Below are 17,645 nucleotides of genomic sequence, written 5' to 3'. Positions count from 1 at the left end.
CTGGGAATCAATGGGAATCTTTCCATTGCTTTCCATGGGCACTGGATCATGTCCTAAATCGATACCAACCAGGGCATCCCTAGGATATAGAGACTCCAGGCCTGGCCCTATATGAGTTCATAGTATAATTTACACAGCACAGGGAAACCATTGTCTGGAAAGCAATAAGACTCCCAGTTAGGGGTGTGAGAGTTCCCTGGGCTAGTGGGCCCGGTCAAGCAGAAAATCCCATAGGCCCAATATCTAACATCTGCCTGGTGTTTTCTCCTCCCTCCAAAGATTGCTTCTCTTGTGAAGGAGCAGCAACTAATAGAGCTTCTTAGATTGTTGTAGTCACTAATACTCTTATTCCAGAGCCAGGAGCAGAACCCAGGAGTTCTGATCCTTTCAAATATTTCTCCCCTGAGTATCGGCACAGGGTTAGAAGTGGATACATACTGCACTGTTTTAAGATCCATTCTCGAGCCACAATATTCCACATAACCAAATGGGTTATTCTCCAAGCTCAACTTTGCCCCTCTACTGTGAATTCAAAGAGATTCCCTCTTAAGAGTAAGTAACAAAGTGCAGTACTACTTACATGCCAGGGGAGAAGGTCACGTTGCCACATCCAGTCCAGGTTCGAAGGGTGTGGCCACGGAGTCTCACCAGCCCACTCCAGGGCAGCTGATGGCTCACAGTGCAGTAGAGTAGTTGTCACCTCTTTGTATATGCTCTGTTATTGTCTGAGTGGCTTTGTGATAACACTCTGCTGGGGCCTCTGTATTCTTATTTCATGGCAGGAACGCAAGCAGCATTCTCAATCAGTGTCCAGAATGCCCTCTAGTAGGCATTCCCCTGATTGTCACCTGAGATGGGACAGCCTAGGCTACGTTGGTGTTTGTTCTTTTCCTTTCATGCAGGGGGTTACTGGCAGAAGAGGGGCTGCAGGTATGAGATGATACAAGCTGGTCTGATCCTTCTCTGTTCAGCGCTCCTGTTCATTTCCGCAGGAGTTGTACATGTTAGGGCTGCAGGCCTAATATTCTAATTGTAGTGGAGCCTGTGAGTGACTGTGGCGCTTTTAACGTAAGCTGCCCCTAAGCTGGGGTCAGATATCAGATGGAAAGGAGAATGTGGGGTGCTTACTCGCAGGGCCAGGATCCTCCTCTTCCCCCCGTATGCAACCCTCATTGGACAATCCAGGCTTACCGGTAACAGGCATAAACCTCACAAATATATAGAACAAGGAAAGAGAACATCAGCCAGCCTCAAAAGAACAGCAAGGGGAAACAGCCTGAGAACTAACCTTTACTGGAATCACCCAGGGATATTGAAACTGACATGATGTTGAACTGTGCAGCGATAGGAGAGGTTGTCCCTTTGTAGCTTTAGCAGTGACACCTGCTGTTCATTTTCTTGGAGAGACAACTGAGTCCCTGATTTATACATGACTGAGCTCACTGGAGGCATTCAATAAAAAACAGTGATAAGAGTTTTGTTGGGCTTCTCCCCAACAACCACCTCTTCTAAGAAAAGTCCCCTGAGTGGTGGCTTACGTCAGATTTCAGGATATGTTATGTCAGAAATGGTCTCTAATCAAAAAGTCCAGAACTGGATATCAAACCCCTCAGATTCTGGGGGTGTTAGTTTCAGGGGTCTTGTTTGGACCTATTTTAAAGTCAGAACAAGAATTTGTTCATCTGTGAAATTCAGATCATGGTCCTGGTCCACTCTCTGAACATCCCCAAAGTTCAGGAGTGTTTGGATCTAGGTGTGTGGGTTGGGCCCATGTCAATTTCACACAGCGCTTATTATCCAGAAAGATCGTAATGCTCATAATTGAACCTGACTCTGAAGCAAGACCAAGAGTTCCCTGGAACAGCAGATCTTTCATTTAAGAAGTCACTTCTGCTTTTGCCCTGTTCCATTTCCCCCAGTGAAGCCAGTGTTCACTTTTGTCCCATATGGTAGGGCCATTTTCATGCTGGCTTTGAGCTCAGCATTGCAAATTGGATCTATAGCAGTAGACTTCTCCCCAGATCCATATCCTCTAACACTTACCTTGTGACCTAGCCATGATGGAAAGAGCCACTTACTTTTTCCCAAGCTGGCGTGCCACATCACAGCGCTTGAATCCTTCAAGGTGATAGAGGCGTTTGGCCAGTCTCTTGGCAGCATCACTATCTGCCTTGCAGCCATTTGCTAACGTGTCTGTGCTGCCATGGTCAAGCTGTTCGGTGCTGCCCATTTCAGAGTCCGAGTCAGAAAGAGCGTCTTTTAAGCTGGCATCACTGAATGGTGAACAGAAAACAATTAAAGAAACAGATGTGGTATTTTCTGGAAAGCCCAGAGCTTTGGACAATACAAGCCTCATATCAAATCCCAAACCACTCTGTCATTAACATGTTTCTAGAGAAACACAAACACCTTGCCTCAATGGGCTGCAAGCTGTTTGTCAGAAATCCAAAGGCTGTTTGTTCAGACCTGGGTATGATGTTTCCTTTATCAGTCTCAGCATTTGCAAAGTTGGACAGCCTCTGAGCTCCCTATCTGGGGACCAACGAGCCAATGAACCCCATAACTCCATTGGTCTATTCCATGTCATTCAAGCTGCAGGCTAGCTGCAGTACTTCATGCAAGTCAGGTGTTTTCTAAGCAGCTTAATCAGTGTTTAGTCTTGGGTTGGGTGAAATGGTTAAGATACCATTTGCAACCACCCAGCCACTATTCCTTTCACCTTCATTCATCTCCTGTTTGGAGAAATACTTTGGGCATCTCTCTAAAGTGAATTCAGTACTGGGTGAAAGGTGCTGGATTGATAGCCGTGGAGATTGAAGTCTCCTGTCCAGAGAACAGGTCCAGCATGAGCGATAGTCAGTACAAGTGTACCCAACACTGCTGACCAGTGTGCTTCAGCATGTGAGAGGGGAGTTCAGCCTCTACCCCCCTTGGCCTCACTACTGAGACGGCCAGTAAGGGGCTAGTTGGTGCTAACGGAGGCAGTGGGTCGAGAGATGTGGACATCTGTCCATTGGGAATTGGACTGAGACCCGTCAGCTCATTTCACATTAAGGCACAGAGTTGTTTGGAAAACAGATTTCCCACCCCATGACATTTTTTGCAAATTTTGAATTTTTTTCTTGTCTGGAATTGGGACAAATAAGCAAAACAAACAAACAAACAAACAAACAAACAAACAAACAAAAATAAAAAAACAACCAACCAAACAAAAAAACCTGAAATTTTTTTGTGAACTGAAAATCCAAAAAAAGAGAAAAAAAATTCATTTTAGGGCAATCAAAAACATAAATTCAAGACATTTTGTTTTGATGTTGACCTTTATTTTTTAACATAAAATAACAAAGTTCTACATGAAAATAATTTCAAACGGAAAAAAATGAAATATTTTCTTTTGAAAATGTCAAAATGGAACATTTCGAGATTTTTCCACACATTTATTTTCAATTTTTTTCTAAAAAAAATATTCATCCACGTTCCCATGGGAAATTTTGGCCTTGATGAATTGACATTTTTTGATTAAATATAGTTAGTCAAAAAATTCCCAGTCAGCTCTGCTAAAACACATAACAGCAGTCTGCGTAACAAGATGACTTCACTAATGTCTTGGGCTGCATTTAAGTCAGTAGGCTAGAGATGAAGTCTGCACACCTCACTCTCAAACCCTTTGCTCATCCATCACTCTCTCCACTTCGAAATGATTCATAGATACATAGATTTTAAGATGAGAACATCTGGCCATTATGAACATCTAATCTGACCACTTGCATAATACCAGGCCAAAAAAATTCACCCAATAATTTCTCCATCACGCCCATGACATCTCTTTGAGCTTTAGTGGATCTTTTTAGAAAGTTATCCAAAATTGATTTAAAGACGTCAAGTGATGGAGAATCGAACCTATCACTAGGTAAGTTGTTCCAGTGGTTAATTACATGAAAAATTGAACCCTTATTTCTGGTCTGAATTTATCTGTCTTCTCTTTCTAATCACTGAATCTCATTATGAATTTTTCTGCTAGATTAGAGCCGTTTACTATCAGAAATCTCTTCACTATTGTAGACTGTGACAACAGCAATTGTTCACGCTGCCTGCATTCATGAATCCCCACCGACTGTGCACCATCTATGATAAGCCTCACCGTGGGAGGTGCTTTAATCAACAGTCCCATGCTGATGGTCCTGAGCTGATCCTGCTCTCTTCCTTGTATCTATATACTCATAAGACCCTTACCACTGTAAGAGCTGGGAAGGAGGTGATTAATATATGCTGGGCTAGCATATCTATCTATCTATCTATCTATCTATCTATCTATCTCACATTACCAATATGTATTATCTGCACCATACATATATTAGTATGAATTAAGCACAAATAGCATTAAACATAAATATTATAGTAGCTGTATAACCTAAATTGGCCTATGCTTTTTATATAACCCTGCTCCTTATGCTAAAAATCCCATAATTCCTTGCATTCACTGAAGTAAGATTTGGCATACGCAGATAAAAACCTTGTCAAAATCAAGATACATTCATTCTATGCCTTAGCACAAGCTAAATAAGAACCTTCACAGAACAGTACCTGCAATGCTGCTATCCGAAACAAAGATAAGGAAGGAACAGAAAGCAAATTAAGGAACTGGGACAAAGTGGTGGGTTGGATTTCAGTGACACATAAATAGATGTGTAATTTGTAAACTCATCCTATAAATACTACCATCTGAAATGTGTAACTTTGGGAGCACACCTTCTGCATAAGGTGAATGTAACATCGCAGCACAAGATGGCTTCCCAGAGACTGGTATCGTATTGACCTTTCTCCTGTACTATATTGTTATTGTCTTAGAGCAATAAACCTGACTGACATTAGTTATTTGGCTTTTGAATGTATTTCATAATGAATCAAAGTAGGGTCAAGTAATCGACTATGCTGTTTATCCCCAGAAGTAATCCAGCTGTAATAGGCTGGTGGGTGTGGTCTGCTGGGGAATAATCTCTGTATGACTGGGCTCTGTATTGGAGTCTCAGTACAAATACTCCCTTAACCTGAACATTCCAAAATCAAATACTGGAGATGAATTACCTTCAAGTCCAAAATTATTTTCTGAGGGTGAAATGCAATTCATCTGCATAAAGCCCAAGGTCCTGGGCTTTGTGTGGCAGAAGGGGTTGTGTGGGGAGAAGGTTGGGAAGGTGAGTTCCACCCGTCGAACCAGGGTCAAAGTGCAGGACTACATCTCAGCACCATCCTCTTCCCCAGCCAGTAGCTAATACACCCCCCAGCAGTGGCCATATCATTCTACACCACTTGCCCCCGATGGCAGGGTCACTGGATCCATGGAAATGTGGACTCCGTGGCCTTCTCTTGGTTTGCCCCAATCCACCCTCTGGGTTGGTTTACACAGGGTTGGTAAAGCCTGTTTCACTGGGACCTTGTAATTAACTGAGCGTATTTTATGGCACATCCAAACCTGCTCCAGATTTCCCTTTGAGATTTTCACCTCACCAGCCAACAATAACTAACCCATGTTGCCTTATTGTGTAGTGAAGGAAGTTTTGTGCAGCGTGTGCGTCACTTGCTGGCGAAGGGCTTTGCCAGAGAGTCTTGTCATGTTGTATTTTCTGCCTCTCTGCTCCGGTGGGGATTCAGCTGTAACCTGAAGTGCTTACACGGCAGGGTGGGTGTTTGCTTTTCTGGGGATATTTTCATCAATGCTACTTTTTCATTCACTCTCTTAATGGTACCGAGTGATCTGCTTTGATCCAGACACAACTCGCTCAGCGCGTCAGTCTGAAGCTAACTCGCTAATCTCTGCTGCTTTGCAAATGCCATTCACTGGCTCAGCTTTCCTGGTGAGTCTGCTTGCACAGTTCAGCCCTTGTTCTGGAAGCAACTTTTTTTTAACTGCATCTGAAGTGAGGGGCTGGTATTGCTGAGCTGGCCCCAGCAATAGAAAGGGAGAAGGGGCTATAAACTGTAATGACTCCACCTCTTCCTCTAGGGCACCAGGGCAGCAGAAGACAATGGACTAAGGGCAAGGCCAGGGTGCTCAAGTGGATAATGAACGCCTCAAACAATTTTAGAGAGACTTGCTCACCCCCATGCATTCTGAAACTCTTGTCCCGCTTCTTTTGCCTCCCCCAGCTCTGCAAGTCTCTACACTCCCTCTTCAGTCCCAGCCCCCATAAAGGTCAGTCAATGCACCGTGATCATGCCCACCAGGCTTGTTTGGGGCAGAACCATGCCCAGTATATGGCAGGTTTGTAATGCACACAGACGGGGGCTGGGAGGACACCTTCAGACTCGTTTTCACTCGTGACCCAAATAAGAGTCAGTATTATTCCATTCTCGCTCTAAGTCCAGCCTCTGCAGCTGGAGGTAGTAGGGTAGGGTTAAGTTCAGTGGGTGGGAGAATGTTTTAGCCTTTTAGTTGGCATTATGTACGCCAACTTGCAATGCGTTCTAAGTACTAATTGTGTATGTGCCTGCAGTCGAAGACAGAGGTTGTATAAGCCACACAAATAAATGACTGGGTGTTGAGTAGATAGATGGCTGATCCCATGGCCCATAGCCCTTTGCAATAATAAAATCATTCCCAAAATCCATAATAGGAACACAATTGGCAGACAAAGAGGAGAGCTGGCAAAGCAGGTGTCGAACAAGCCAAACAAATGCCCCTTTGTAAATGAGTCCATACAAGAGGAGGCAAGTGCAGAAAGTCCTGATCCAGGCTGTGCTTGGCCCTTGGCAGACTGAACTCCCAGAGCAGCCATATGTAGGAAGCACAAATGGAAGACGAGGTGAAACCAAGCATAAGATGCTGATGAAACACAGCAGCTCAGATGGGGGGTTTACCTGTATTCATTTGCGTTCTCATTTCTGAGAAGCTTTAAAGTCAAAGGCCCCAGTTTCGAGGAGCGCTACAACTGCTTTTGACCACGCTGGCAATGCAAAGCAGCCCTGAAGCTGGCAGATCTGGCCACTTGAGGCTCCCCTTTCTAAGGGAATCCAGGGTGGTACAGAACTACCATAGTGGCTCCTGTGACGCTCCCCTCCTGGTTGCTTCAGGGCATCTGAATAATCTATGGGTGCCTTAGTGACCCCGTGGAGCCATAATGTGTGCCAGGGGTCAGACTGGCACTTAGAGGCCACAGAATCTGGGTAGCACAGCGGTGACCTATGTCTCCCATCTCTGGTCTTGTGCTCCTTGGCCAACCAGGGGATGTCAGCGTAAGGGCAAACCATGTCCCCATGCAGTGGATGCTCAGTCATTACATGGGCAAACCTCATGAAGTCAGTTGCAGGCTCACCTGAGTAAGGACTGACTCAATACAGAGTGAAGACATCGTGATTTGGCTGAAGGGCCAAATCCTGCCCAATGGTACATATGCACAGTCGCACTGACTTCAATGCGAGCTGCAGGCCTATACTGGAGGGCCCCATTCTGCAGCTGCTCTGCAGGCCGCATTCCCACCGGAGACAATGGATGTCCAGCAGCTGAATAGGCACATTTTACCCTCTGTCTCCAAAGGTGAAAGCTCAGAAACTCACCAAACATGCGCAGGGATGTGATTCCTCCACCCTGCCCCCTGGTGAATGGAAGAATAATGTTGCTCCCTACGCTTGCAGGACTTAGCTTCCTACGTCAGCCGTGTTACACAGCATCGGCATCTATAACTCAGACTGACCCCATATCCTTGTGTTATGGCTATTCCTCTTGTAAGTGACTTTCCCCTTTGGATTGCAGCATCCATCATGCTTGCCAAGGGCACAGTGGTCATACGGAAAATAGTCTGTATATGCCTAGCCCTGATCCTGGGCCAAGGCCCTATTATAAGAGAGATAAGGATGACAGGTGTCACCTCCTGATGAATACTGATTGTACGTTGTTGTGGCATGTACACAGGGAAGCACAAAGGAGAATGCTAGCATACTGCTAATAATCTGTAGTGTCCAGGAGCTCCAGTTAGGTCTGTGGGCCCCTACTGTGATAGGTGCTGTACAAACACTGAACAAAAGGACACTCCCGGCCTCAGAACTCACAGTCTGCCTTACCTGATAGAGTTAATAAGCTTCAAGGCATCTTCCTCAGCTCCATCGATGTGGAATCCATTAGGGATATTTTTCAAGGATAACCGGCTGAGCACATTCTCCGACCTGCTGCTGGTAATCGAGTGCCTCAGAGGGCTCCCCAAATCCTCCTCCGCTGGCTTCGCAGCTGCCTGCTCTTGCTTATCCGCTGCCATGTGTTGCAGGGCTCCTTTCTGCTGGGCAACCTGTTTCTGTTCTAAAAGTTCCGGGCTTTCCTTGACCCGTTGCTGAATCAGCGGCGTGAGTGGAGCCTCGAAACTGACACAGCTGTCTGTCTCATCTGTGAGGGAGAGCACGTCCAGGGAGTCCAGGCTGCTGTAGTACGTGCCCTTCATAAGGTCGGACTCCACAATTTTTTCAAAGGTAGAGCTGAATCCATCTCTGATGTCTTTCAATTGCAACTGTTCCTTGTCATCTTCCATGCAACTTTGCTTGGCTTCTCCAGCTGCAAACCTGGAACACAAGGGTAGATGTGTGAAATACCTAGGTTACTCTTGCAGGTTCAAGGTATACATGACTAGAAGAAGGATGTTGCAGTGGCTTGAGGACTAGCCTAGGAGCCAGGCACAGTTCCTTGCTCTGTCCCAGACTCCCTGTGTGACTGCGGGCAGGTCGGAGGGCACAGAAGGAGAGAGGCGACTAAGTCCCTGTTCTGAGACCACCGCGATGCACAAATCTCCCACTGCAGGTACCTAAACTCGCTCAGTGCCTGTGTTTTTGCAGTAGACATTCCCTCGCTGGCTGTGTTTCTGCCACTGGGCCCGTGAACAGCTGCCTCCCTGTAGGTGCCTGGGCACCTGCCTTTGCCTCAGCCCCCGAGCAATTCACTAACCGGGAAAGACACGTGCTCAGCCACCTAAGGCGCATGCAGGGCCTGATCCGGAGATGGGGCCCCTCAGGCAAGTTCACACAAAAGAGCAAGGGTGGGGGCAGGGCAGGCAGAAGGACCTCCCTCCTAGCTTTTAGCCCAGGGTCAGGGTACTCACCTGGGATATGGGAGATCCCAAGTTCAAATCACCCCTGAAAAGGGATCTGTGCCACCTCTGTGATGAGTGCTTTAACCACTAGGCTACTGGATATTCTGAGGTGGAGCTCCCTCTGTCTCTCCTGCTGAAGCCATTGCACCGTGAACAAATACCTGAAGAGTCATTGGAGCAGTGGGCCCGGACCCTGGGTCTCCCACCTCCTGGGCAAGTGCTCTACCCGCCAGGCTATGGAGCCATTCTCATGCTTGTGCTCGCCCTTTGGCCTGAATGACTCAGAAAGAGAGAGATTTTGAGCAGATATAGGCTCAGAGCCATTACTCCAGAGCTCCGCAATCCAGAACTTCGAAGTACTGGGTCCAGCTGCACAGCTGACCCCAATCTTTATGATGGGCCGAGCCAAACCCAAAGATCCATGGAAGTTTGCATCTGAATTTGTGACAGGTCCCAGCTCCATAATGGACTGAAGCTAACCTGCACCCCTGGCTCCCAGGAGTCTGGTAAAGCTCAGATTTAAACTTCCCTACTGACTCTATTTCCATAACAGCACATTCTCAAAATCCTCAAACCGCAGCTCTGAAAAGCACAAACTCCAGCTCTATATCAGAATGCTGTGGGTCAGACCTATCTCTGCCTTCACGTGATCATGGTCTCATTTTCAAGACAACTTAGGCAAGTTTATGACTTTGACAAACACTAATAGTGTCAGGGGAAACCTGGCAATTCTGACTAACTTTAGCTTTGAATCTTTGGGTTCATTCAAATGCAAAATTCAACACAAAACCCACGAAGTGCAGCGGAACTCCAATGGGCAAAGTGCTGTGTGCTGGAAGCCCCTGAGTGGGGAAAGTGCCAGTTTTTGCACAGAGTGAGCAGCAATGAAAGTGCTGAAATACTGCTCCTTCAATATTGCCGGCCTGTCTGAAATACCCAGGGAATCTCATGAGATTCCCAGCTCATCTTCCAGCAAAAGCCATTCACACTTACTTGTGCTGGAGTGGGGCTGCCTTTTAGCACCGTGATCCAGGTGGAACAGCCAGGGGGTAACGAATGCATTTTCCCCTCCATGTTTCTCGGCACTGTCTCATTATCATACCAGTTCTGGCTTACATTCTAATGATTGCAGCCCAGCTTTCCAGAGGGAACATGCTTTCCTGAGATGGGAGTATTGTGGGTGCATGAGAGCCAAAGGTCCTGCTGACTCAGGTGACCCAGAAAACTTGTATGAATGGGTGCAAGTCCAGATATCGTTATTACATTTCTGGTAATGCCCTCAAGGCACTATACAGACATCTAGGAAGATATAATCCCTGCCCTGTTGAGCATCACACCTGAACCTCGCATGGCCTGTAGGGATTTGGAATGAATTTTCTACTATGGGGAAAACCAGGTTTGTTTGAACCATACCTTTTTCAAACCTCAGGGCCTGAGACCCAAGAGAATGTGGTTCTAACACAGATTTTTCAAACTCATTATGAGCCAAACCTGAAAGAGATCACAGCACTTTCCAGAGTCCTGACTGCCAGCTCTGTTCTGGACAATGAACATATACTATCTATAAATATCTTCTTGCGCAGAAATTGCCAATACTGCAAGATGGCCCAGCACCCTTGTGTGATAACTCAGTTGTTGGCTTTGGGAAAGGCACTGCCACACACAGGAGCAAGCAAACCAGATGGTATATAGCACAGATACACACACAGAGCTGCCCAGAGTTGAAAATGCCAGGACATTGTTCTACAAGGCTGGGGCGGACTCTCACAAAAGCACAGCCCCAAATCCAGACGTCAGGGTGAAATTTAGGGATTCAGATCTGAATGCCCCCAACCTCAAGCTTCTCAGGGCTGGGTCTGTGCCCACACCCCTATTGTGCCCATCTCTCTGAACATGCCCAGCCAGCCTTGCACTCTGCCATTCCCCACATAGCACTGTACTGTTTGCTCTGGGGTTAATATTTCCCTTCTTCTCAAGGTGATTTAGTGCCAATGTATGTTGTGGAGCCTTAAATAAATAAGCAGTGATAAACGAGTGCTGCTCCCCAGCAAGGAACATGTTAATGAGCTACAGGTGGAGCCAGATAATAAGGAATCTGGGCTAACATTTTTCCATCAGCATCATACTATTGCCCACTGAGCTAATGAGCAAATAAAGCCCGAAGACAGCAATTTTAGAGGGTTTTTAAAATATATATATACCCAATATGTACCCACCGGGTAGAATCTTTAAATAAGCCCACTGCTGTCCAGGTGTACTGGAGAGAGGGTAGGAGTATGACAGGGGGGCTGGAACAATTTGTATAATGGGGGTGCTGTGAGCCATTGAACCAAACTGTAAACCCTGTGTATGGTGGAAACCACTTCAAGATGGGGAGGCAGCACCCGCCCCCCTCCCCAGCACCCCTAGTTCCAGCACCTCTGGCAGGAAATCTCCTGTCACTGCACAAATAGAGGTCTCTGCTTTTCTCTGCTGGTTCCTGGTTCTGCTGAAGGTGAACAGGAGAGGGCAGCATTGGGCAGGAGTTTCTCCATGAGATCCAGAGCCTTTCTATGCAGGTTGACCCTGTGAACAAAGAAACTTGGTGACCAGGCCCAAGGGGTCTCAAAGAAAAGCATGCACGGGGCTATTACAGCGGGAGTCCCGTGTACTGTAAATATCCTTATTGCCCTTTGACCGTGGAAGGAAAGGGACACCAGGTCAGCACAGCACTGGTCAAGTTCAATTCTATTACTCTCCCAACAGCACTGTCGGCTAGCTCTCAATAATGGGGTCTTGTTAATGCAGTGCCATTGTTTAGTGTTGTTAATGTAGCTGGAGAGAACTGCCAGTACTCAATAAATAGATACTTTTACCTTAATCATCCGTCCATTACCACGAATCTGCAGATTTCCAGTCTTGTAGTCACATTATTGAGGACTTTTCAATGCACGGTTAAAATGTAGTCATTTCAGCATCCCAGGAAATGCTGTGATGCTGGCAGGCAGCTGGTGTCCATACTTCGAGGCCATACCGCTCATCCCTGCTTGAAAGCTGCGAGGGCACTGTACCACCCTGAGGCCGATGTTTAGCTACTAACACACTACTATCAACCTGGGACTGATTATGCCCTGGTGCATCGTACAACTGCCCACGAGAAACACTGCGCACTTGAATCCAACCCTCATCAAGTGTTTCACCCTGAGGCCTCTTTATGGACAAAGTGCCATTCCAACACCAAATCTGACTGGCTGCAGCATGATCGGGTTTTGAAATCTTATGCTGTGGCCATGAAGGAAGCAGTGGAGGGCTTTTTTGCCTCTGCCTCTGTGACGGCCCTGCCAGGGGACGTGTTCTGGGCCATCTGGTTAATTGGAGCTGTTTGCACCAAATGACAAAACCAAGAACTTTTCATTGGGAGGGGCTTTCACATCAAGGACTGTACAAAAAAACTTGACTGAGAGTGCTGCCTCAGTGGAAATGGCTCCTGGGGGGCCACACGCAGAGTCCTCTCTGCTTGCATTCAAGCCCCAGAGGTTTGCAGAAGTTCTGGTGGTGCTGTAGGATGTGCCATTTGCTACCAGTGCTTTAGGTCTATGTCCCTATGACTTCAGCAGAGCTATGTCACCTAGAGTGTCGGTGTCCCACAAGGAAAGAATGGTTAGACTCCTGCTTCAAAAGCCATCACATGTCATGAGTAAGGCTAAGATTTTGTTGTGGGTTTTTTAGTAAAAGTCACAGAAAGGTCACAGGCAAGAAACAAAAATTCACGGAAACTGTGACCTGTCTGTGACTTTTGCAGCTGCAGCTCCATGGTTTCCCCTGCCACCATTGGTGGCTGGGAGCTGTGGGGTTCTCCCTCTGCCTGCGGCAGCTGGAAGCTACAGGGGGTGCCCCCCTCAGCCCATGGCAGCTGGGAGCTGCAGGGTGACCATATTTCCCAAAATGAAAACAGGACACCCCCAGCCACTTGCCCGAGTTTCTCCTGCTCCCTGCCACCAGCAAGGCTGTTGCCAGAACCCATGCTGGCTGCCAGCTCCAGTCCCTTGGCCCCTGGGGCTGAAGCACAAAATGTCAGGGAGGTCTCCAGACATCTCGGAATCCGTGACTTCCGTTACCTCCATGACCAACGTAGCCTTAGCCATGAGCAATTTCTCCAGCTATCACCCCATCTGAAATATCCCATCTTTGTGGGAGGTTATGGAGAATGTGGTGGCTGAACAACCAGCAATCCTGAGATTCTTTGGGGTTCTTCAGACCTTGTATGGCACTGAGGCTGAGCTGGTGGGTGTGTGGATGGTCTCACCCCTGGGGATGGATGAAGTTTGGAGGTCCACATTCTTTCTTTTAGATCTATCACTATCACCTGCCTTTCACGCCGTTGACCACAAGGTGATTTTGATACATCTCCTAGCAGGGGTTGACTATGCAGGGGATGCTATCAAAGGTTGATTAGTCTATGGACCCTGGCTGAGCAGGGAGCTTGAGCAGGGGCTTCTTTGAACTGATTCTATCCCTTTCGTCTGAAAGCATCCAAAGGGTAGTCCTGGGCATTTGTTCATGGACCCCAATGGCACTCTCCTGTGGGGTGCCTAGGGATTCACTCTGTCGCCCCTCCTGATGGGGCCTTTACACAGGTTAATGAGAACATTTGGCTGGTGGTAGCTTTCAGCTTTATAACTCCTTCTCTTCTAACCCAGCTGGTATGTGATGGAGGGTTTAAGCTGGTGTTGAACTGAGTCTGGGCCTCAGGTGAGCATAAGCTGCCTGAGACTTGATGCAGACTAGGTTGGGATAAAGCTTGTAGGATGGGAAGGAAATGGGGGAGATTGCAGCGAATATGCCAACGCCCTTTACCTGGCAGTCTTGCTGGATGGCAGCTGTGATTGTCTCATGTGCATCTTATCAGCCATGCTTGCTATGGAGATTACATGCCTTCTTTCAGATGTGGACCTTACTATGGTTCTCGTGGCCTATGTCACCAATTGGCAGGATGGCCATAATGTGCTCCGCACCCAGCTGCACCATCAAAGTGATCGGAAAACCCAGCTAGCGCAGAATGCAACACCCACTTAGGAAGCAGCGTGCCTCCCTGGAAGAATGTAGGGCCTATGCCCTGTGAGTGGCACTGCCGACCCCAGGATTTCTAGGGGAAGGGGAAGGGGTTAGTTATGGCCTTTCGCACCCAGCATGGTTTGAGTCCCAGTGACTTGAAAGGTGCCTCACTCTCTATGTGGCACCCTGGCAGGCTAGATCAACTCAATGCTTGAGCAAACAGCCCCTCTAGGTATAAATGGGAAGAGGCTGGCAGCAGGGTGTGATTGGTCCAATACCCCTGATGCCAGAGCTCACTTCCTCCATGGACCCATAGCCTGTGGCCAGCCTGCAAACCCACCTGTTTCCCCAGGCTTCTCTTTGGGGGGGAAGGAGGATAGGTTGGGAAGGGGACTTGGGAGGTGGGTTGTGTGTGTGCTGGGAGCTCAGGGTGGGGATGGCGGAGGTGATCTCCTGGCCTACTGACCTTCTCTGTTAGTGATCATGGATAAAGCTCCCAGGGCACTGGATGGGCCTTTTATAAATACATGAACAGAGAAAGCAGGGAGCCCCAGACTGCAATGACAGCATGTTAGTGCTGTGTTTGCAGCAAGATGTGGCAGAGAAAAAGCCGGCATGAAGGGTGGGTGTCACCATGTCCCATTGCAGGAAAAAGATACATAGGGCCATGCAGAATGTTTGCAAACAGACCATTCCCCATTCAAATTCAGGGCCAGGGCAGGTTTGTCTGTGTTTGGAGACACCAGCCCAAGTTCCCAGACAGCTTGTGCAAGAACACCCAAGCAGCCAGCCTTACAAAGCAGCATCCCCCTTCCAGTGCTTCCCTCCCCCAGACCATGGCAGCCTCCCACCTGCTGCTGGCAGTCTTTGGCAGGGGCCTGAGCGACCTCCTACTCTATCTGGGGGTTAGGTAGGCCCTTTAGCACCTTTTCTGGGGCCTCAGGTGGCTCTCTGCCTCCTGCTGGCATGACTGCTGCCTCCTGAACTCCGAAGGTCTTCTGGCGCGGATAGATAAATCCATACCCCTGGCTGCTTCAACCAGGGAGGACCATTCCCAGGGCCGGCCAGTCCCCTACTGAGTGCCCGGCTCAGGTGCCTCAGAATCCCTGAGGCGATTGCTAAGGAATCCTGGAGTTCGCTAGCAACTGCATGCTGGCCGGGTGCTCCATAATCCCTAGCTCATGACTGCCTAGCTACCACATGGGGGTGATGATGTGTCTCTATCCTTGCCGTCTGGACAGCCCTGGCAAGCAGTGGGTGGGGGAACTTCCCAACTGCCAGGATGGTGTCTGGGGATCAGCTTGACCCCAAGCAGATCTTGTAAGGACTAGGGAGGCAGCAGCTACTCCAGGCAGACCCCCAAGAGTTTGCTCGGGGTATGGGCAAGCAATCACCCAGCCTCCCTGTCAACCTGCAGGTGCTGAGGGGGGTGACCAGTCTCAGCTGGAGAGAGAGAGGGGGCTCCTACATTCAGCAGAGGTGAGATGGAAAGGTGTGTTGGGATCGTAGCTACTGGAGATGGAGAAGGCCGGTTGGGTCACTTGGCCCACGCCCTCACAGACTCAGCCAGGGCTCGTGCTGTTTTGGGCACACATGTTCAGTTCATTCATTGGGGGACTGGACTGGCTGATAACTAGGCCAGATACAGCATGGCCATGGCATGGTTCTCCTTGACTATCCTGAATCCCTGAGCAGTGCACAGCCCAATCAGCACACAGCTGCAGCCCATGTGACATCCTCAGGGCCACACAGGTAGCATATATAGCGTGTTGGTGAGGCTCACATAACAGAGCTGTGCAGATACAAAATTTGTATCCACATCCAATCTGTGATCTGCAAAAATGGTCCGTGGATATCTGCAGATTTGCAGGGCTCTAATCTGGACCTCCATCAAAGGTAGGAGCTTCTTGTATGGCTGCTAGAGCCAATGTAGTACATAAGGGCTTCTTTCCTTCTCTGGCCACCTCTCGCTTAGGGCATGGCTCAATGCCCGCTGGAGTTAGGGTGGACCAGACAGCAAATGTGAAAAATCAGGACAGGGGTGGGGGGTAATAGAAGCCTATATAAGAAAAAGACCCCAAAATAGGGACTGTCCCTATAAAATCGGGATATCTGGTCACCCTAGCTGGAGTCAGTGGAAGGACTCCTTTCGACCTCAGTAGGTCTTGGATCAGGTCCTTAGCCCCCCAGCACACAGGCTCTGCCTTGCTGGCCTCCCACTGATGTTTAAGGAGTATAATTCAAAGCAGAATCCAGGTCACTCATCTTAAATACAAAACAGTGATTACGGGCATGAACTAGCGGGGTCTGGTATTTTGTATGCCTTTGGCTTCATGCATAACATCTAGTCTTATACTCCTCCCACCCGGGTTCACCCCAGGGTGGCTCCATTGACCTCACTGGAGTTCCTCCTGACTTACAGAACTAAGAGTGAAAGGAGAATCAGCCCTCTGACAGCTTTCATTTAAACACCAGCTTTTGGCTTCTGTGCGGCACCAGCTCCCTGGGTGCCAGGTGCCTGGGAAATACCTGAGGCTGATGGAATCCTGCCTTATGTCTGATGCCAGTGGCCACAGCCCCTAAGGATGCCCTCCCATCTTTCTGTTTCATTTGTGAAGGGTTTTCATACTCCAAGAATATTTCTCCTCTGTGGCTGGATCACTTCTCTCTCCAGTCTGGTTATGGAGCTATGCCTGGTCATTGTAGTGTATGCCAGTAGGGGACCCATTGTCCATTCCTATACTGCATGCCTAAGGGAGCCAGATTGAGGGGTACCTAGTCTGGGGTGTGCAGGAGGAGGTGGATAGCTGCAGCCTGCTCCCCTTTCCTCAATCCCACGGAAGCCCATCCCATGTAAGCACTGTGGGGTCAGGGCTCTATGGGTTGAGGGGGCTGGACTTGGGAGTGGGCTACTCTGGGTGGAACCATCCTCCCTTAAGCTCATGAAGGGTAAGAGAACGTGGACAAAGGTAGCTGATGCTGGCTGCCCCTCTGCTTAGCAAAACCCACCCTGAGTGGGGCTGAAGCACATAAGTGTAAGGGAGAGCCATGCAGTCATGGGAGGAGTGGGTGGACTGCAGGGGCTATGTGGAGGTACTGGCACCCATGAACATCCAGAGAGCTATGCACAAACTGCCAGCCAATAGCATAGGACCTGTCCTCCCCAGGGATGTGGAGGAAGCTCTGCAAGTCGAAGGCTGGAGTGGGCCAGGGCCCATGTGCAGAGGGGACAAGCTGGACTGTTTGTCTGGCGCTCCAGAAGGAATCATTTTTATCTGCATGAGTCTGAAGGATTTCTGCTGGCTCTTTAATGCCTGGGTGAATCCAAGCTGAGAAGTCATCAAGGCCTAAATTGGTGTCTGATTTCATTCCTTCACTATTAAATTGAGGGGGCTGGGCTGGCCTGTCTCAGCTCATTGCCAAGGCTGCTGCTTCCTCTCCAGCTCCATGGAAGGGGCTTTTCATACCCACTACTGCCGCAGAATCAGGGCAGGCCCTGGGGGAAAGGTTGAGAGTGACAGGCTAGGATCACTGAGGGGA

General features: G+C 48.5%; 1 protein-coding gene across 1 annotated transcript in view; it reads right to left on the bottom strand.

The window, feature by feature from the left end:
* The window catches only part of PSD2 (pleckstrin and Sec7 domain containing 2), a 136,012-nt gene that overhangs the window by 64,288 nt on the left and 54,079 nt on the right, over positions 1-17,645 (bottom strand). Inside the window, exons 3-4 of the mRNA XM_038414950.2 lie at positions 8,059-8,547; positions 2,079-2,273 (exon numbers count right to left, since the gene is read on the bottom strand). Of these exons, the coding sequence (XP_038270878.1) occupies positions 2,079-2,273; positions 8,059-8,547 (684 nt within the window). The remainder of the gene's footprint in view (positions 1-2,078; positions 2,274-8,058; positions 8,548-17,645) is intronic.

The sequence above is a fragment of the Dermochelys coriacea genome, chromosome 8 (genome assembly GCF_009764565.3).
Source record: "Dermochelys coriacea isolate rDerCor1 chromosome 8, rDerCor1.pri.v4, whole genome shotgun sequence".
NCBI classification, from domain to species: Eukaryota; Metazoa; Chordata; order Testudines; family Dermochelyidae; genus Dermochelys; species Dermochelys coriacea.
Note: the sequence above shows the minus strand (reverse complement) of the source record. Positions and strands in the feature narration are given on the sequence as shown.